This window comes from Callorhinus ursinus, unplaced genomic scaffold (genome assembly GCF_003265705.2).
Source record: "Callorhinus ursinus isolate GAN/ISIS: 27379988/994484 unplaced genomic scaffold, GSC_fseal_2.0 scaffold11, whole genome shotgun sequence".
Lineage (NCBI taxonomy): Eukaryota > Metazoa > Chordata > Mammalia > Carnivora > Otariidae > Callorhinus > Callorhinus ursinus.
The window spans coordinates 10,453,865-10,476,499 of NW_027397073.1; the positions used below are offsets into that span (position 1 = coordinate 10,453,865).

The 22,635-nt window shown below is 34.2% G+C and overlaps 1 protein-coding gene across 1 annotated transcript in view; it reads right to left on the reverse strand.

Annotated features, from left to right (window-relative positions):
- Positions 1-4,683: 4,683 nt before the first annotated feature.
- CDH7 (cadherin 7) overlaps positions 4,684-22,635 on the reverse strand; it is a 132,160-nt gene continuing 114,208 nt past the window's right edge. Inside the window, exon 12 of the mRNA XM_025886673.2 lies at positions 4,684-7,722. Coding sequence (XP_025742458.1) covers positions 7,229-7,722 — 494 coding nt within the window. The 3' untranslated portion in view covers positions 4,684-7,228. The remainder of the gene's footprint in view (positions 7,723-22,635) is intronic.

The window sequence follows — 22,635 nt, forward strand, 5'->3', positions numbered from 1 at the left end:
GAAAAAGGTATAACAATGCCTTCCTTGGGCAGTCCACGGGCTTGTGAAAAAATTGCAATCATATATTACATTTGATCTTTCTGAAACTTAAAGTGACATATCAATGGAACATTTTTATTAAGATGATTTTATATAAAAATCAGTCACTTAGAAGAAAACATTGAAATTTAATTACAATGGAATTCATTTTCTATACCAAGTGGTCAGGAGGTACAAATTGGAAACCAAGTATTACCATCACAGTTGAGAATGAGAACTAAAGAACTAGCCATTGCAAGTCTCAGGTGTTTTATCAAGAATTTGGGAAATTATTTTATTCTCCAGTAAATTAATTTGCAACAAAGTTTCTTAATATTTTTAAACACAGCAAAGCACACATCAAGAAATCATGGCAATAAACCAAGCTCTCATATTATCACTGCCTGGGTTCCCAAATTAATTCATATTCGTTGTGCACTTTGTATACAGCCATTCACTTGTATAATTATGAAATGATACGTTCCTTTATTTGCTAAAAAAAAAAAAAAACTCAAATAGTACTCTAGCACACTAGCTGCCTGAAAGCCAGTGCTTGAGTTGAACAAAAAACGTTTCTTCAGGTTTTGACATACATTCAGACCTCAAGGTTTTACTTGATGTCTCATTTCCAAGGCTAAATGGAACTACATTTTCAGGATTGATTTTTGTAGTTAATTGAATTAGCATTTTAAAAACTATTTTATGTTGATTTATTCAAGTGATTCTTGTGTGAGTAAAAACATTGCAGAAAAAAGGATCCAATTCTTTTTACTCTAATAGAGCCTCTTAAATATGCACTAATAGTTTCATTGAAAGATATGCTATATATTTTACTTATATGAATTGCTCATTTCTCTAACTTTTGTAAAAAGAAATTCTGGAATCTATAGTGAAGAACAGCTTAACAAATGTGCAATAGCATTGTTCAGCATTCCCCTGTAATTGTAGAGATTGCATCTAGTAGCCATAATTATCTTTAAAAAATGTTAAAAGTTTCAATTTAGCATTTAGCCTCAGATTGTGTGTGTGTGCATATGGTCATATATAACGCTCAATATATATATGCAGTTTGAAACATATATTAAATTTGTGTAGTAAGTCCTTTTTCCTTTTCCTTTTATTTTTTGCCTTTAAAATCATTACAGGTAAAATGCAACTGCTATATAGTGATCTGATCTGTTTTAAAAAATTGATTACTTTTGAAGTATTGATCACACATTCAGCATACTGTATATGCCAGATCTTGATATTAAAAAAATAGTGTTTACTCACAAAAAATACAGCGTGAAACAGTAGTGAAGCATATCTTTTTACAGCTTATAAAAATAAAAACCATTAGCATCATTTCATGAATTAATGTAATAAAAATGTAAGAGTTAATGCCTTTGAGTATGAGTATGCTATATTTTTCAACATTCTCAGTAATTACATAGCTATTAGTGTATTTGTTTATAATGCTTGTTTATATGAGCTTCAAATCCAATAATGTCTAAAGTTGAGTAGAAAGTTTATTAATGCTCATTTTATGAGTAGATTGTCACTGACAAAGCAATATATCCTATGTATATTATTTTTTAATCTCTGATGGCTTCTTCATTTATAAAAGGCTAAAATAAGCTACTGTAAGATATTGGAAGTATTTTTAAGTCATCAAAACAAGAGTACAGGATAGTTTTCATGTTAAGTCAATATTGTACTTTGAAGTGTATAAATTGTTAGTTAACATTGGCCACTCATGACTGACAAAAACTTTGAACTCCCTAGAGCCACACTCCATTTCCTCTGGATGTCTGGAAGATCTCATACCTTACATTCATTATCTTCTTAAACAGATCTCCTCTGCTCCGATGTATTTGTGTTCCGTAATGAGACTGGGGTCAGCTAAAGACCTTCATGTTCCACTTAGTATCAGGGGTGGGAAATACTTGTTTTTTACTTGTAATCCCTTGCCCATACTGATATCCTTAATTCTTATTAATGACTGAACTGGTTTGAATTAGACCCCAACCTTTAAAGACCTTATAAAAATGATTGTTTTTAGGTAGTGGCTTCACTCAATTATGCCAATTGTTTCTGAAAATTCTTTCCCAATTTAGAATACTAATTGCATGTTTTTTTTCCTTAATGCATGCTCCCCAAAACAGACATTATCTGTGTTTACCATATAACAATACATATAATCAACCTTATTATATAATTTCCATAATTTTCCATAATAAAGCCTTACATTTTTTACAGCATTTTACAGTTTACACAGCACTTTCACTTAATCAGCTCACAGGCCTCTGCAACAGGATAGTAATTAACTCAATTTTAATCATGAAGATATAAAGATTTAGAGAATTAGAATGGCATCCAGGGCATAGCAAAAATGTGCTAGAACTGGCTTCTGACCCAGATTTTATAACCACAGACCAGGGCTACTTTGTAGTAACCATACTGATAGTCAAGGCCAAAGCTCAGTGACATTCCATAATAAGTAATTCAAACTCCGTAATCTGTGTGAACAGCGAGATCACATCTACGCAATAAAAATAAAATGAAGCAATTATTTAGATAGTTCAGCTAAATGCTTTCCCTGTAATACCAAAATCCTTCTCCTTAAATTAAGTTTTTAAAGCAAATAAAATATTGCTCCCTTCAGTCCATATCAGATATCCTAGTCTTATGGCTTATCAAGAATTTGCAAAGGACAATAATATATTGGCATTAAATAAGATAGTTTTGGACTAGTTTGCTTCAGACATACTTCCCAATGCCTCCCCATCACACATGCACACACGCACATGACCTTTTGCAGTTTAACCCTGAGCCTGTACAAGCTAGCGTAACAACAAAAAAGAACCAGAATGCCACACACACTAGCTGTCTTGTTTTTGCTTGAAAAATTACCCTTAGAATTGTACTTTACAATGGCTGCCAAATCAGAGTCAAATCACTCCCATTTTTCTTGAGGCCTTATCCCAGTCCTCTGAAACAATTTCCATTACACTCAAAATGTAAATGCTATTACTCTTCCCTTGCTCTTTTGGTTATGTTGATGATTAGCTAACATTACTGCATTAGTTTTGCCTGTGAAACTTTCATACATCGTATATACACATAATATACATTATTAATAATTTAAAAAAACTGTATAATAACAGAAAATGAATTTCCTTCTCTACTAATTGTCATATACACTGTATGTGCCTCCAGACATCCCTGACCAGAAAGAGTCAAAAGTTGGAGATTTCTTATAATCAACATTAATTACAGCAACTGTAAATAAAGCTTTAAATAGTGATTTAAAAACAATTAGTTCTGATGAATCACAGACCTGTACCCCTGAAACAAATAATACATTAAATGTTAATAAAAAAATTAAAACAAACACAAAAAACAAAAAAAAAACCCGATTAGGTTAATTAAAACAGTTTGTAAGTCAATTGATGTCAAAATTGAAAGTTTGAAGATTAATATTTACAGTTAGTGCTTAAAAACTTTAAAATATTTAGATTGTTTTTGCCTCTTGCAATATATTTTAACTTATTTTAAGCTCCCTCAGATTTTATATTTAGATATAAGAGACAAGTCTATTCGCACAAAGTTCTTTGGGCACGTGGGCCATAACACAAATATCACTCACACCTTATATAACTACACTTTTTACACGAGAATAATTGGCAGTGCCTGCTCATCTAGTGTAGTAAATGTAATTGTGCATGAAGTTAAAATAATTTAAAACATTCTCAGAGGGCAGGGTGAAAAGGCAGATATCATTACCTCCACACGATTACTTCCTGTCTGTGTCCTGCAGTTACCTGACCCCACTGCGGTCAGCCTTGGGTGTGAGCTTCAGGTCAAAGAAGTCTACCAGCTTCATCTAATTGCTTATAGAAAGATCTACTCATTGCCTTCACAGAGGTAATCTTTCCTTGTTGTCTCCTTAATTTTGGTCTGCAGTTGACCTTAGAGTATGGCTTTAACATAGAAACTGATCTGTGAATCCAGAATGAAAATTTAGGTTTGATCTGCAAAAGCCCACTTTCTTGATAAGATTTAGTTTTTGTATTCTTTATGCTGACTTAAAATTATGCAATAATACAGAATTGGGGCTTGGGCATATTTCCTTGACATAGACAGTAACAAATAAAATGCGAACATTTTTAAGAAATTAAAGTGTCAAAATATGCATTACTTTGTGCACCTTGAGTTTCTAATGGTGCCCCCATATGGACAAACGGAAAATATTTAAATTTATTGGCTTCCCAGACTACTGTCTGCCCTTGAAACTATTAAGCCATTGCTTCCCACAATGAAGTGGATCCTTTCCTTTCTACTTCTAGCTCCAAGGACTTCATACTGGGGAGTATCACGTGCATCTATATTTAGTAGTAGGATAGAGTATAAATTCCTTGCATGTCATTACTTGATATTCTATTCATTCATACTATATTTACAATCATGAGATTTCCTTTTTAAAGCAATGTAAGCAGTGAAGTGTTGGTAAACATTTAACAACTGGCTCTCCAGGAAAAACAGGTAGTGTTTGCTGATTTCCATGGTGGTCCAGATATATTACCCCAGGGCTAACTTCAATCCACCAAAATGCTCTCTCTAGAAGGAGGGTTGAGAAGAGATGTATGTCATTGGTTCTTGGGAGTTGGTTCTAGCTGGTTCCAGTATATCACTGAATTTTAGTAACTAGATAATAGGTTATATAAATGTTTTTGGAGAACGTCCTAACTAGGCTTAACATTGATTTTATCAATCAACTATTCCAGTGTCTCTCTGAAGTATTATGGAGATAATCATACATAGCATTAGATTTCAGAAAAAAAAAAAAAAACTAAAATAACCAATTCACCTCCATTACAGGTGAGCTTAGCTAGAGTACTTCATATAAATTTCATCTAAATTAGGGACATTCTTTCAGCCATCTCAAGCATTTTTAAAAAATACCATTGAACCAAGTTTATACTGTATTGATGTAATTGTCCACACATAAAAGCAAGTGGGTATATGCAAGAATTTCAAATCTTTATTTAAATTTGAGCTTTTCTTTTCCCAATCTATGACCCACAAATATGAAAAAAAAACAAGAAAAAATATATACTTGAAAACAAGAGAAAGCAAGGTGAATGATGTGATGTTTCTTTTCTAAAATACATTCAAACCTCCATTTAGTGATATGTGCAACAATCAGCAGTTTTGACATCATAATCCAAATGTACTAAACTATTTTATCTTCCTGAAGACAACAAGGGGATTATTACAAAACTGTTTTCTCAGCACCTTGCTGATTTAATGCCTATATAATTCCTGTACCACACTCTGCTTTTATTGAATTCGGTAAGTGTACTATGTATTTTTTTTTTTTGAAAAACTTACATATGTGACTAAAAGTCATGAACAGAACCTTTTACTGTTACGAGCTTTTCATATATATGTATATTAATCCAGCAAGAAGCATATCTATCTAGTCCTGAAACAGTGTTTACAAAACTTTCTTCAAATGAAAGGGCTGTTTGCAGATAATCAGATTTATTGAATTTATTTTAATGAAGTTGAAGGCCACTTTCATGTACCTTATTTCTAAAGAAGGACTGTAGGTTTACAGAATCCTAGTTTCTCCTCATGTAATCAAAATACTGATATTCTGATTCCAGTGTTTGTCTTTCAGAAAGAAGCACTTTTTTTAAAATGTAATTTCCTATACAGTGTCCACTACCTGTAGATTTATTAGGAACACAATAAATTATTTTTAAAAGGAGAAGTGAAAGAAAAAAATCCATTCTTACTGAAATATGTGCACATTAAACTAGTACTATTCTAGGAAAAAATGATAGGTGGAAATATTATTTTAGTCATAAAATTCTTATTCTAAGAAGTCCATCTCAAACACATGTGATCACCGGAAATTCCTCTCCTCATTTTGGCACATCTAAACCAGTACAGAAATCCTACACTGCTTGGTTAATTCTTGAGGAACAAATTTGCATCAGAATTTAAAGATGGATTTTTGAAATTTATAACATTACATTGTTTAAGATAGAGTAAAAAATAAAAAGTCTTTTGCTCAATACATTCACAGCAAAAGAGCCTGGGGAAAACAAATTCTCAAATTCTTTGGAGCGTATAGAACTTGTGACCTTGAAAAATCTTGCATCAAAAAAAAAAAAAGCTCAATTCTCTCTGAGATCTTCCTAAAATACAAATATTTTATTCCACCATTTGGAACATTCTAATGGCTCAGATCAACAACTACTATGTCCTTGTATCTGTGCTCCTCTCTGAGATGTGAACTGCAACAAAGCTCAACTGCTCTACGGTTTTTTTCTCCATTTCCATGCTTCATTTCCTTCGTGTAGCTCAGACTGGAGAAAAATCAGCATGTTCTGACAAGCTTAATGCTATGAGGCAGTCAGATGGACCTGAATTCAGTGGAGATTGGAGCTCCAAAATAAATAGAACACCATGTGTCAAATAAAAAACACAAAGATAGTCTCCTGTATAAATCAGAAGAGATAATAAAAATCAATGAATAGACAGCAACTTTTTTCATACCTACACAAGCATCTCAAAAGGACTGCAAACTTTAAGAATGATTTACCTTTTTCTTATTTGGAACACTTCATAATTTCTTTGCTAAACAACGGTTTATGTCGTCCTAAACCAAATTTTATTGGCTTGTATTGGAGGATTGGGGAGGATTTTCTAAGAATTTATATATTGCTAAATGAAATATATTTGCTACCCAACAGCAATAAAATTCTGGATTCTATAATCTAGCAAGCTAAATGCATCACTGTAAATTAAATTTGCCCCAAGTTTTGATATGCAAGAAGTTCCAGGACTTTTCAATGGCTCATCGTGTTCTGTTCTTCTCACTACAGTGCACACTTGGTTCACGGACAACACAGGGCACTACTTACTCATCGAGGTTAGGTGCTTTGCAGGTATCTGAGAGTTGCTATCTATTCACAAACCACTGAGCATTTCATTTTATCAAAAAGCCTTCAAATGCTCAGAGTCTGTGGTCAGTGCAGTCCCTTGGATAAGTCTAATGAAGATATGCTTCACCAAGGCAAAAACCTAAACAGTTAAAAATGGAGAGATATTTACAACCATTTTCTCTAGTAAGTCGAGTTCTCGTTTTCTGTATGGAGTGGGGTTCTTTTTTTGCTTTGACTTTTTCTTCAGTACATTTCAAATTAAGGTTCCGGGGCTATGAGTACAAACTCTCCTGGCCAGTTCCATACATATCTGCAAGTCGTTTAAAGCGAGGCCCCCAGTCACTTAGGTAGTCATAATTCTGATCAGAGTTTGAGCTGATGGAATCTAAGGAGCTGAGTGATTCAGCCACTGAGCCATTTCCTTCAAATGCATATGTCTGCAAGGAATCATAGGGGGGAGCACAGGGATCCACATCAGCTTCTTTCAGTCTTTCCCAAATAAATTCCCGAAAAATGACATTATCTGGGATGCTTTTGAAAGTTGGTCGACTCAAGAACTGAATCTCTGGAGTCACATCCCTCCGAGTCTTGGTATCTCTGATGACATTGAGATTTCTTAGTGCAGCCATGTCGAAAGCTTCTGTGTCTTCCTCTCCCCCACCTTCGTCGTCATATCTCACGATATTTTCTCTGATATCTCTCTCCTCGTCAAAAATAAGAGGTTCTTTTTTTCTTCTTCTCATGGTGATGATCAGGAGGATCAACACTAAAACAATGAGACAGGAAAGGGAAAGTTTCAGGAAATCACCAACTGCCCCTCATCATGGTGAAATTAGGCCAATGATCTTGACTTATAGATTTCCTGCTCTTTAAAGGGAAATGAATTGGCCACCTACTTGCATGGGAATTCACAGCAGTAGATGTGCTAAAATTGCTAAAATGCCTTTGAAATAGGACACTTTTATACATCAAGAAACCCTTTTCCACACCTGTTCAGAACTGATGTCTCCCTCTTTAAGGCAACCTCCAAAGTATTTGCTAGAGCAAATTGAAGGGCCAGTTCAGGATAAATATAATAATTTCAAAGCTATGTAACACAAAGGGTTTTTTTTTTTTTTTGAACTCCTTAATTGCTGGAAAGGCAAAGTGACATTCATAAATGTTTTAGGTCTAATTTAACAACTGCAATTTTAGAAGGAAATGGATTTTAGCATTTGGTCAGGTTCTTTGAAGAAATACCTTGCACTCGTCTAAGAAACTCTGCTGTTAAATAAAACCCAGTATGTCAGGCCATATATGAAGATTAAAAGCTTTTCTATAGTAAATTGAATCTCACTTTCAGGATGAAAAACTGAACTTGGTCTTTACACATTCTATCTGGAGAGAGAGGTTATGAGATTTTCAGCTTAGCCAAAGAGAGATTTATCAAAAATAATAAATAATAAAGCACATGGTGGCACTAGAAAGCAAAGGACACCAGATTCACTGGCTATTATTTGGGTTTAAACCACCTGAGTATACTCTTTGTATTTTTAATAAGTATACACTACTAAGAAAGATTCTGCTTCATTCAGGCTATGGGTGACTGTGATGCTAGCTGAACTGGGAACACATCAGATTTCATGGGTGCTTGAATTAAGTTAAAAAAAAGTATTCTTGAATTTTGGAGTTCAAAATATATAAAGAATTATCTTTACTTACCTTTTTATTACATAAGCCAACTTTTTTTTCTTGAATATCTAACAGGCCCAAAGGGACCATTACTCTCAGCCTGTTTTTTAAAAAACACTTGAAATATTTATATTTATAAGGTTTTAGTTTGGTATTAAGAATACATTTGAAAATAAAAAAGTATAAAGCCAAGAAGGACATCACTGTAATTCAGAAGAATTAAAAGCAATGACTAGATGAGACATATTCCATCCTCTACCTCAATCAACCTAAAAAAAAAAATCTAAGCACTTAATTAAATAAAACCTTTTCTGTTGTAATGTTCGGGCATGGGCCTTGAAAACAAATATATAGCTTTGCTGTCAAAATGGCCTTGGATAAAAGTCCAACCTTTTCACATATTAGCTGTGTGATTTTGGGCAAGTAACTCAAACTAACAGAGCCTAGCCACATATGATAATTATAGACAAATGTTACTAGGGTAAATTACAGAGGCTGGGGAATAATGTAAGTAGAATAAGTAGAGTGGCAGGCACTTGTTTGTGTGCCAAAGAGAAATTATCATTGTTATCCTCTGGCTAACCAAGAATGTGAACTCAAAATTTCTCCTCAGACCCAAGCAAAACAGTGAAATTAGGTAACGAAGTAGAAGGTGTAGCAAATATATGGCAAGGCATGTGCACTAAAGATTAAATGACAGAAAAGGCAGTAAGGTGAAAAATGGAGGTCTGCAAATAGGACTTATCATTTGGCCCTCAGGATAGTTCTCTGGGGTATGTGTCTTCTTGTTTGATGATGTCTTAAGCATGTGAAACAAACTGCCTATGGTCAATGAAATAAAATGCAATAGGTGGGAATGAAGTGTCCTCTACTTCCATCTGCCCCAGAATCTTTGCACTTTCTAGAACACTATGAGCCTTAGTGCTCTGTAGAAGGTAACTGAGATACAAGCTAAGAGCTCAGGTGACAATCTGCTAGTTCAGAGAAAGACACACCAGTAAATTTTAAGACACATGGATGAATAACATTTTATATTAATGTATAAATAGAGCTTCTGAAATTTTTTATACAGTCCCCCCCAAAATAAAATTGCAACAGGAAGATAATACTTCCTGAGAAGTCAGGTAGAGAGAATGGAAAGGTGAGTATCAGAATCATGATGGTGGAGGCAGGAATATGAGAAATCTGTCACCCACATTGGAAGCAGAATGGAGGGGGAGCAAATATCCAAATGAGTGCAAGAGGATACCAGAAATGAATGGGCATACAAGTGAACGAGGCTATGAAGAGAGTAAGATACTATGTGATAATTAGGTGCTTTTAATTTAAATCTGTATTTAGGCAAAATATTTCATATAATTACAATGAATCTTGTCATATATATAATATATAATCATTTTTTGTTATATTTTTGTTTTATATGCTATTTTATTTTAACATATAAAACAATTATTTCTTATATTCTAATGTATTTTCATGCTACTGATAAACTTACTTTTTGACACTCAAGTATAGTGCTCAGTAAAAGTGAAACATGAAAGAACCCATAGGTGTGTCAGCCCTCAGGTTCAGTACCTATTAAGGATATTAATATCTTACAGAGTTTATTTTATTTCTCAATCTTGCCTGAAGCTGAGAAAAATGAAGTGTTTTAGAAGGTTAGAAAATTTAACTTTTCAATGACCTAGGAGAGTATTAATTTCTAACTACATGAGCACATATAAAAAATAAAATTTAACCTTTACGTAGAACAAGTATTAAGTGCTCTTCAGGGTCTATAGAGATAATCCCTATATTAAAAAGAGTATTTTTCTGCTTAAGTAAGCACAAGATTATATAGTTTAAGAGGTTTTTCTCATATGTCTTTTCTGTCATATGGACAATACTTCTGAGTTCAGACAGAAAAGATTTAGTCTAGACACGGGGCACTTATTATGTGTTGGTTGTTCATGAATTTATATATGGTTAACAAATGTGTGTTAGCCATTTATTACAGGCATTAGGTATGATGATGTAATGTTACACACGGAGGCAGGCAAAGCACACTTCTTATGGAACTTAAAATGAAATGGGCAGACTATTAATCAAATAATGAGAACTAAATGTAAAGACAGAACTGTGATTATTCCCAAAGAAGGAAACATGATCTTTTAAAGGTCTATAGTAGAAGAAACAGATCCACACAAGGCAGATTTACGTGTCCTTGAAGGCTGATGCTAGGATGGGGGTGGAGAGGTGATACTTGGCACAAGCAAGCGGTTAGCAAGGGTTGGAGCCAACAAGGCTGGGGAGTAAAGAGAAGGTGGGAGATAACCAGTGTGGTTCAAGGACTGCATGACATGATCATATATGTTTAAAAAAAAATCATTCTGATTGGAATCAGGATAGGAAGAAGGGAAGAGAAGATGTTAAGAAAGCAATTAGAATACTACAGCAGCAAAAGCATACTGGGTTAACTTAAATTTCTATTTTAGAATTCAGTTCTTTACCAATCAACATTTTCTGAGTATCCCAGTTATGTAAGCAATAGGGCTGGTTATTGGCAAAATCATAAGAGAAGATCCCTGCATCCAAGCAGCTCAAACTTGGTAGCTATATATTTACAAAGATAAATATAGTATAAATCATAATGCAATTCACTGTGAGAAAGTACAGACATACACAGGTGCAAAGAAGCATGCAGACCAGAAGAGCACCATTCCCCCAAATTGAAAGAAATAAAAGGGAAGATGAAGAAAAATAGTGTTAAACACATAGCATACTATAAAGTAGTGGTCCCCTATATTCTCATCACTGTAGTCTGTGACAGATACATATTCATTTTTACTTAATCATCTTGAAAGAATTTCAGTCCTACCTAAACACTTCCTGGAGGTTAACCACAGCATTATTGGCCCATACAATTAAGAAGCCCCCTCTCCAATAAACTCCCATCATCAAGTGTCTTATTTTCTTAAAGACAGCAGACATTAAAAGTCATCCAGGTTTGCTCTGGAAGCTTCAACATCTCCTTGTCATCCTGAATCCCTTGCACTGGATTTTCTAAACTTGCAAATGTCTGAATTCTCAAAATTCAGTTTTGGTCCCCAGAACATTTGTATAGATGTGGTACAAACTGGTACCACTGCTAGATAAGCCTACTTATATTAAAGAAAAACTATTTCCCTTATTTCAAATTTTGAGTCAGTTTATTTAAAACCACTCAGTCATGTGAATACTATCAAGCCAGTTCTTTTCCATCCTAAAACTCTATAAAAGGTTCTTGCTTTAAATCAAATTGCAAGACTATTTACAAATTCATCACCTGTTAAATATCATTTTGTTAAGTTTAACCTATTGTTTTGAGACTCACCAAAAGTTAAAACCTAAATTTCTTTTAATTCAACATTTTTTTACTGAGCATTGATTTTCTGCAACTGTAATTCCTATAAGGTCAGTGATTTTATTCCCCACAGGTATATCTTGAGCACAAAAAGCAATACTTGATAATAAATATGCACTCAAAAACTATTTGTTAAATAAAATATGGGTTGGAGATATGCAGACAACTTTTGCCATTGTGAAGTTCAATATTTTATATAAGGAAAAAGTAAATATTACATAATGCAACAGATTATATAGCAATATAACACATGCTAGGTAAATATGTATGGGAAGGTATGCTTTGACCAGGATGCTCAGAGAAAGTCTCACAAAAGAGATGACATGGAGGTAAGACTTGAAGGATAAGCTACTGTCACCTAGAAACACTATTTTCTCTATGGTCTCTATGAATAATCAGAATTTCTTATTAGTCAATAAAATGGTTGTCTAACTCTTCACTATCCAACATGGTAGCTACTAGCCACATGTGGCTATTGAGCATTTGAAACGTGGATATCCCTATTTGAAACATGAATCGAGATGTGCTTTTTGTGTAAAATAGACATGTGATGTTCAAGACAATTGTTAAACTATATTTTTATTGATTACATGTTAAAATTATAATAGTTTGTTAATATTGCAATAAATATGTTATTAGCATTTACTTCAGTTGTTTCTTTTTAGTTTTGCTAACGAGACTACCTGAAATTTTAAAATTAGATATGCAGTTCACACTTGTGAATCATAATATATTTCTTTGGGCAAAATGATTCAAAAATACTAGAAAAATCTTAATTGTGTACAATCTTAAGGTATACTACTCTAAAATTTTATTGCCAAATGACATATTGAACAGTGAAACAACTATTATACTACAATTATTACTGTGTCTATTAGGTGTAACTGAAAAATGACCTACTCTAAATGAAAAATCTGCTAGTACAATCTGTATCCAAGTTCAGCAAATTATTATAAATGATTATCCACATCCATGTGTGAGTAGAACTTAGCCCTTCAATAAATTTGTTTTTTAAATCTTCACTGTCTTTTGATCCTGTTGATTTAAAACATTACTAAAAACCTGTTACATTTTCTCCATTTGGCACTAATTAAGTTTCACAAATTTTCTTTAATTTTGAACTTGAACTTTGGTGGCTTCAGATCAGAAACAACCATGACAGAGAAACATCCCAACACCTTTCAGTGTCACTTCCAAATTCCCACCACTTTCTCCATGCCTGGAGCTACCCCAGAGTTTCATACTCTCATCAAAAAACAGGTCACTGAGAATTTTCCAATCATTGGTTTATCTTTAACTTCATTCAATTTTATTGACTTTTCTTTTTATAAAAATAGCTATTTCATATTTCTATTCTTATATCCTGATTGCCCTGAAGCCAGAGAAATCGGAGTTTTTCTGGATCATTCCCCTAAGACTAAGGTTACCAATGGTCTTGTTGACATCTGCCCAATCCAATGGGCACTAGTCAGCCTTAGTTTACATAGCATGTCTATCATATTTGACACAGAACTTCAATCAGGAAACATGATATGGGTGAGTTTTCTTGAATTAATAGAATATTATAGTAATTCTTAAAATTAAAAAAAAAGTTTCACTCTCTCCTTTCAAGTCTGGTTTGGTGGCTGTTCTTCTCTAGGTAATACCTCGGGTAAATCTTCCTCAAATTCTGTACTTGGCTTCTACCTTTTTCACCCAACACTCTTTCTACATGAGCTCAATGAAATACAATAATTCAACTCTTTTCTATATATGGCAATTGGTAAGATCTTTGACATATAAATCTCCGATCTATCTCTTTGAATAAATCAAGACCATATTCACAAATAACTAGTCATTTATGAATTTATTTTATTGATAATAAAAACATGGACTGCTCAGAATATAGTAAATACTTAATATATGGCAATTATAATTTTTAACTGTTACTAGCACTTATTTTGCTGTAACGACTTTCTGCTCAAATATCTCTTTCCAGATTTCAACCCTTTAACTTCAATCTGTTTCATATCTTATGTTCTTTTGTCAAAAGAATACCCAAACCAGGAACTTCCAGGTCATCCTGGACTCTAACCCCACTTCCTCCTTGTATTTACCTCTTGCTCATCTCACTACCTTAATGAACCAATTATCATACAGCATAACTCCTGGAGTGTACCTCAAATCCCCTGCTTAAACCCACATCTACACTGACTCCCTGCCTCTATGTACTGAACATGTGGCCCTTAAACAGGGTGTTCTACTTTGCCCTGCCTCAGTCTCCTCCTCTCCAAAATGGAAATAATAGAACTTAACTCATAAAACCATCTTATGGTAGTTTTATAAAGATTGAGTTTAAATTTGTAAAGTTTAAAAATATACAGTAAGCACAATAATAGGTTATATATGATTAGCTTCTATAATAAAATCTTAAGCAATATAGTTCCTATTCCTCTGGATCTTGCTAAAATTTGACTTATATAATAGGTACACAAAAAGAAAAACATTTACTTGGTACTCACATGTGATTTTTGATAACTCCCTACTAATTTAGTTATTTGATATCTATGCTATTCTATTTATTGGATGGTAAAATAGTAGAGATAACTATTCTGGAGAACCTTAAAATATGTGGCAAAGACAGGAAAATGAACAGAATGTGATAAATACTATTTAAAAATTCATCCCAAAATATTTTTTCCTCCTGCATTCCCTGTATTAGGCCCCAAGAATACACTGGTTTAAAAAGAGAAAGATTAAGATCAGTACTTTCAAGGTGTTCTTAAATTTGAGCAAAGTGAATAAATATGTTTACAAATTGTGATAACTGACAGAAAAGAAATAACGTTTCATGATAAAGAATTGCAGGTGTTGATGCAGCATGCCCTGACATCCCTGGCCCATGCCCACTCCAGCTTCAACTATCTGGCCAAGGTGTCCCAAGCATGGCATGCCCAGGGAACCCCCCGCCGGGGTCACACCTGGTCTAGATCTAGCTCCAGGCATCCCACTAAGGCAGCCCCAGCACAGTGTGCCCCAGGATCCCTAGTTTCCCAGACAAGCAAAACCTAAGGGAGTTCATCACCACTAAACCAGACTTCCAAGAAAAGTTAAAATGTCTTAAGTGGAAAAGGTCATAACCAAAAATAAAATACATGAAAGAAAAAAATCTCACTAATAAAGGCAAATATATAATAAAGGCAATGGATCAGCCACTTAAAAATATCCTATGAAAATTAAACCAAAAAAGACGTAAAATATGACATCAGCAACATAAAATATGTGTGTGGATGGGGGAGTACACATGTAGTGCTTTTAGAATGCACTGGAAATTTAGTGACTATCAGCTTAAAACAGACTGCTGTATTTATAATGTTGGTATATGCGAACCTCACAATAACCAAAACTAAACCTACACAAGAACCCCAAAATCCCAAAACCTACAAAAAATAAAGAAAATCATCAAACCACAAGAGATCAAGAGAAGAAACAGAGAACTACAAAAACAATCAGAAAACAATAAAATAGCAATAAGCATATACCTATCAATACATTTTAAATGTAACTGGACTAAATGATCCAATCAAAAGGCATAGGATGGCTGAATGGATAAAAACAAGATCTATTTATACGCTCCTTATAAAAGACTCACTTTAGATCTAAAAACATATGCAGATTGAAAGTGAAGGAATGGAGAAAGTTATTTCATGCAAATGGAAATAAAGCTGGAGGAGCAGTACTCATATCAGATGAAATACATTTAAAACAAAGACTGTGACTCCAAAAGACAATATAACATTTGTAAATATCTATGCGCCCAACATATGAGCATGTAAATATGTAAAGCAAATTTTAGCAAACATAAAGGGAAAAATTGACAGTAATACAAAATAGTAAGGGGACTTTAACACCCTACCTGCATCAATGAATAGATCATCCAGACTGAAAATCAATAAGAAGAAATTGGCCTTAAACAACTCAGACCAAATGGGCTTAACAGATATATAGAGAACATTTCATCTAAAAACTTCAGGCTACACTTTTTTTTTTTGAAGTGCACATTGAACATTCTCCAGGACAGATCACATGTTAAGCTGCAAAACAAGTTACAATAAATTCTAGAAGATTAAAATTATAAACAGCATCTTTTCTGACCACAACAGTGTGAAACTAGAAATCAATCACAAGAAGTTAACTAGAAAAAAACAAAACATATGGAGACCTAAAGCACATGCTACTAAACAATGTGTCAATAAAGAAATCAAAGTTGGAAATAAATACCTTGAGACAAATGAAAATAAAAATGAAAACACAGCTTTTCAAAATCTATAGGATACAGGAAAAGCAGTTCTAAGAGGCAAGTTTATAGTGATATGGGCCTACCTCAAGTAAAATCCCAAATAAACCATCTAATTTTACACCTAAGAGAAGTAGAAAATGAACAAACAAATTCCAAATTTAGAAGAGGAAGGAAATGATAAAAATCTGAGTGGAAATACATTAAATAGAAAAGATCAATGCACAACTAAGAGCTGCTGTTGTTTTTTTTTTGGAAAATATATAAAAAAAAATAATAAGCCTCTAGGCAGAGTTTTCAAGAGAAAAACAGGACCCATATAAATAAAATCAGAAATAGAAGTTAAACTGATACCACAGAACTATAAATTATCATAGCAGGCTACTACAATTATACACCAACAAATAGGATAACCTAGAAAAAAATGATAAATTCCTAGAAACACAAACTTTCGAGATTGAATTATGAAGAAACAGAAAATCTGAATAGGCCAATTACAAATAATGATACTGAATTAGTAATTAAAAAAAACTCTCCAAAAATGAAGAGGAAGGACTACTTCCAAACTCCTTTTACAAGGCCAGCATTACCCTGATACCAAAACCAAAGACATTGAAAAAAAAAAATTATAGGCCGATATCCTTGATGAAAATAGATACAAAAATCCTCAACAAACTATTAGCAAACCAAATTCAGCATTACATTAAAAGAACTATACCCCATGGGGCACCTGGGTGGCTCAATCGGTTAAGCGTCTGACTCTTGATTTTCGCTTAGGTCATGATCTCGGTGTCCTGGTATTGAGTCCTGCAATGGGCTCCCCACTCAGTGGGGAGTCTGCTTATCTCCCTCTCCCTCTACTCCTCACCTGCTCACTCTCTCTCTTACATAAATCTTAAAAAAATATAAAAGAATTATACCCCATGATTATGTGTAATTTATGCCAAAGATGTTTCAACATCTGCAAATCAATCAACCTTATATACCACATTAACAAAAATGAAGGCTAAAAATCATATTATCATCTCAATAGATGCAGAAAAAGCATCTGACATAATTCAACATCCACTTATGATAAAAATTCAACAATATGAGTATAGAAGAACCACGCCTCAACATAAGAAAGGTCATATATGACAAACCCACAGCTAACATCATACTCAAGGGTAAAAACTAAAAGCTTTCCCTCTATGATCAGGAACAAGGCAAGAATGCCCACTCTTGTCACTTTTATTCAACATGGTACAGGAAACCCTAGTCACAGCAATTAGGCAAGGAAAAAAAAAGGGCATCTAAATTGGAAAAGAATTAAACTGTCACTATTTGCAAATGACATGATATTGTATACAGAGAACCCTAGAGTCCACCAAAACTACCAGAATAAATGATACAGTAAAAGTCACAAAAATTAACATACAGAAATAGTTTGCATTTCTCTACACTATAACAAGCTATCAAGAAAGAGAAATTAAGAAAACAATCACATTTACAACTTCATCAAAAAAATTACTTACGGGGGTGACTGGGTGGCTTGGTCAGTTAAGTGTCTGCCTTTAGCTTGGGTCATGATCCAACTTCTTCCTCTCCCTCTACCCCTCCCTCTAGCTTGCTCTCTTTCTCTCTCTTTCAAAATAAATGGATAAAATCTTTTAAAAAACTTACCTAGGAATAAATTTAACCCAGGAAGTGAAAAACTTGTATTCTGAAAACTATGACACTGATGAAAGAAATTGAGGATGACTCAAATAAATGGACAGATAAACCATGCTCATGGATTGGAAGAAAATTATTTTAAAATGTCCATACTATCCAAAGCAAACTACAGATTCAATGTAATCTCTTCAAATTACCAATGTCATTTTCCACAGAATTACAACAAAGAATCCTGAAATGTATCTGGAACCTCAAAAGACCCCAAATAGCCAAACCAATCCTGAGAGAGAACAAAGTTAGAGGTGTTATGATCCCTGATTTCAACCTATACTGCAGAGCTATAGTAATTGAAACAGTACAGTACTGGCACAAAAACAGACACATAAGTCAATGGAATAGAAGAGAGAGGCCAGAAATAAATGCACACAATTATGGTCAATTAAACTATGACAAAGGAGGCATGAATATGCAACAGGGAAAAGACTGTCTTTTCAGAAAATGATGTTGGGAAAACCTGACCACTTTCTTACACCATAAACAAAAATAAACTCAAAATGGATTAAAAGACTTGAATATAAGACCTAAAACCACAAATCTCCTAGAAGAAAACATAGTAAGCTCTTTGACGTTGGTCTTAGCAATATGTTTTTGGACTCATCTCCTTAGGCAAGGGCAACAAAAGCTAAAAAATTCTTTTGTTGATGTATTGGGAATACATCAAAGTTTTTGCACAGTGAAGGACAACATCAATAAATGAAAGGGCAACCTATTGAATGGGAGAAGATATTTGCAAATCATATATTCGATAAGGGGTTAATATCCAAAATATACAAAGAACTTACACACCTTAGTATCAAAAACAAACAACCCAATTAAAAATGGGTACAGAACTTGAATAGTAATTTTTCTAAAGAAGACCTACAGATAGCCAACAGGAACACGAAAAGATGTTTAACATCGCTAATCACCAAGGAAATGCCACTCAAAACCATAAGATTACCTCACACCTGTCAGATTGATAACTGTCAAAAAGACAAAAAATAAGAAGTGTTGACATGGATGTAGAGAAAACAAAACACCTGCACACTGTTGGTGGAAATGTAAATTGGTGTAGCCACTATGGAAAACAGTATGGAGTTCCCTCAAATGTTAAAACTACCATAAGATCCAATAATTACACTTCTGGGTGTTTATCTGAAGAAAACGAAAGCACCAATTCAAAGAGATATATGTTTTGAAGAACTTCCATACTCTGTTCTCTCTCTCTCGCTCTCTCTCTCCATATATATATATATATATATCTGTATTATGCTAAGTGAAATATCTCAGGGAAAGACAAATGCTGAATGATTTCATTTATATGTGGAATCTAAAAATCAAATTGAAACAGACTCATAGGAAATAAACTGTGGGTTATCAGAGTAGGGAGTGACTGGGAGGTGGGCAAAATGGGTGAAGGAGACTAAGTTGTCCAATCCTTCAGTTATAAAATAAGACATGGGAATGTAATGTATAAGGAATATATTCAATAATTTTGTAACAATTTTGTATGGTGACATATGGTACCTAGATTTATCATGGAAATAATTTCATATAAAAATATCAAATCACTATAATGTACACCTGAAATTAATAGGATGTTGTATGTCAAATATACTTCAATTAAAAAGACAAAGAATCATGGTTGTGAACAGTGCTTAATTTAATCAGTAGGTAAGACGTCCCCCCCTGAGAGGGTAACACTGAAGCTGGTCATAAAGGATAGTGTGAGCCCAACAGGAGAAGGGATTCAGGAAAAATCTTTCAGTAACAGGGTGGCATGTTTGAAACTCATGGAGAGGCAGCTGTGTGATTCTTCCTATAGGGTGAGTGAAGGATTAGACAGCCTGATACCTTCATGAGGTGAGCAGGTGTCAGAACATGTCTTGCTTTGTAGGCCATAAGAACCATTTGGATTTTATGTAAGTACATTTGATGCTTCTGAAATGTCTCAAGCAAAGAAATAATTTATGTTTAAAAAAGTGAAATGATAGGAAAAATACAGGGGTACTAGTGCAGTCTGGTGATCAAAGACAGATGTCATTGGAAGTGACATCTAAGCTAAGATCTAAAGGATGAGAGAATTCAACTTGTCATTTTGTCTGGATCTATGTGCTGTAGAATAAGAGATATATGCAGATCCTCAGTCACAGAAGGCCAGAATTTGAACTTGTACTTATGAACCTACTCTATTATTTATAGTCACAAAGAATAAATGAAGATTTATATTTGATAAAATCCAAACATGTGAATGAGGTAAACCAGATATCAACTATAGCATTTTTAACTAAAATTTAAGCTGACTTTTAACAACAAATGCAGTATCCCTAAAATATCTACTGCAGTTTTTTCTTTATCTTTAGATAGATTAGAAAAATCATATATTCAGATTTATTTTTTCCTCAGCCCTTATAGATCACTAGCTAGGGCCATTAACCCAAAAATATAATTTAAGTATTTTAAGTGTGTGCCATATCCACTTTATAGAGAAAAAATTAAGAGACAGGCTGAATTTCAGACAAAATACCCTAAAATCATATAATCTTAGGAAATGGGAAAGTCTGGGTCCAATGGAGATACTACTTATGGGTAAGGATAAGAATAAAATCAAACCTTCTTTTCCACTAATGAATACATTCAAATCATTCATGGTCTCATTCAGCATGCAGGTATGGCATGCCCTCTACATGTCATATCAGCATTTTATGGCTACATACATAATGATAAAATAATACTCAGCCCCTGCCTCTAAAAGCAGGAGTCTACTGTAGCAGAGAGACAGACAAACTAATGAAACAGGTGAGTCAGCCATGAAAGATGCTCTGGTATACACAAGGTGCTATGGGGCATGCAGGAACAGCACCCAACCTGGACTCTGAAGCAAAATAGGGAGAAAGGTATTTGAGGCAGAAGGAGCAAGTCACGTAAGAGCAGGTAAGACAAAGCTGGATGAGTCTGAGAAAGAGCAGCTCCACAATTTGGCTGAAGGTTGAAATGGTAGAGAGCAGTTAGGTCATAGAAAGTCTGTGATTTTCATCTGTAGACCATTGGAGCCATGGAAATCTTATTTTAAGCTGGTGTGTGTCACAGTCACACTTGGTTTGCAAAAGCTTGGTCTGCCTGTGATGCTGTTGGATTGGATCTGGTAGAGACAGGAAATTGCCTAATTCAGAAAGGCGATGCAGACCTGGGGCAAAATCAGGTGCAACATGAAGGGAGAGCATGGCATAGATTCAAGAATCAACAAAGTGAAATTTCATATTTTGGGGGGACTGATTGGCTGTGGGAGATGGAAGAAAAGAGTAAAGTCTGATTCCCTTTCAGAAACATGGAAATAGGGACTAAGTCAGGAGGAGAGGTAGGAATGTAGGAAAATTGTTCAGGATTTAATAATTCTATTCAAATTTCTAATGCCAGCAGTCTGTTAGAATGATGAATGCACATTCATCCCAGAGTTCTGCAAAACATCTGCACAAGAGAGATGCTGCTTTCTATGTCTCATCTCAACACAAGGAAACATTTCATTATGACCAAAACTCAGCTTCCCTTTGCCCTGCAAAAAGTATCACAGAGTCCCTCACCATTAAATGTGCCAGTTAGAATTATTTGAGTATCAAGACAGACATAAAACTGACCTAAGTACAATGAATATTGTGTGTACAAAGACAACTGGTATACTATATATTTTGGTTGTAATGAAGTATAATCTCAAATTTATCATATACAATTCTTGATGTGTTCTCTCAAGGTTGGAAGTAATTGGAGGATACTGTAAATTAGACACCCACAGTTAACAAAAGAAGTGATGAAGCTGCTTTGTAAAGCAGATCAAAGATTCTGCTGGTTCTAATTTGGCAGTACCTGGGCTGCGATACCCACAGATTGCCAGGCATTTCCCAGAGACACGGAAGCCTCTCCTATTGGAAAACACTTAGGGAAAAATACCTTATAAAGGACATCCAGAAGGCAGTCCCACCTGTGTTTGGGTCCTGGCTGTGACACCTTATAACTTTGTGCATGTCTCCTCTAATTTACAGTTTTCTCATATAAAAGGTAGACATAATACTATTTACTAATACCTGCCTAGGAAATGTGTGGTGAGGAATAAATTATGACCATGCTCATAAAGCACTTAGCTAATGTCTAGCACTTAGTATGAGCTTATTAAATGTAATTAATTTTTCACTATGCTTACACTTGTTTGAAAGAGGAACACATGTGCCACCATAAATTAGCCACTTCTGTCCTTTATTATCACTAGGACTATCATTATAGATTATGATGGGGATCAGTCTTTTGCATAGTGCTATCATACTGTTCTCCACTAATATATATCTATTTTACTTAGGTAATACTATCACTTACAAAACTAGGAACATATTTTCCTGTTGAACAAAATCATGAGTGGCCACAGTAACAGAGGAGCAAATATGATACAGCACTCTGTAGATCAGGAAAGAAAAGTGAAAAGATGCATGACAGCTGGATGTCAAGCTGGCCATCCTGGACACACTGAAAGAACTTGAATTCTATGTAGTAAACAGCGGTTTCCACAACTGATTTATTAAACCTGGAGCTGGACCAGTCTAACTAATCCCAGCTGTGGTTAAAGATCAAGGAGCTAGAGGGAATATTATAAGACTTCAATTACTTGGGGC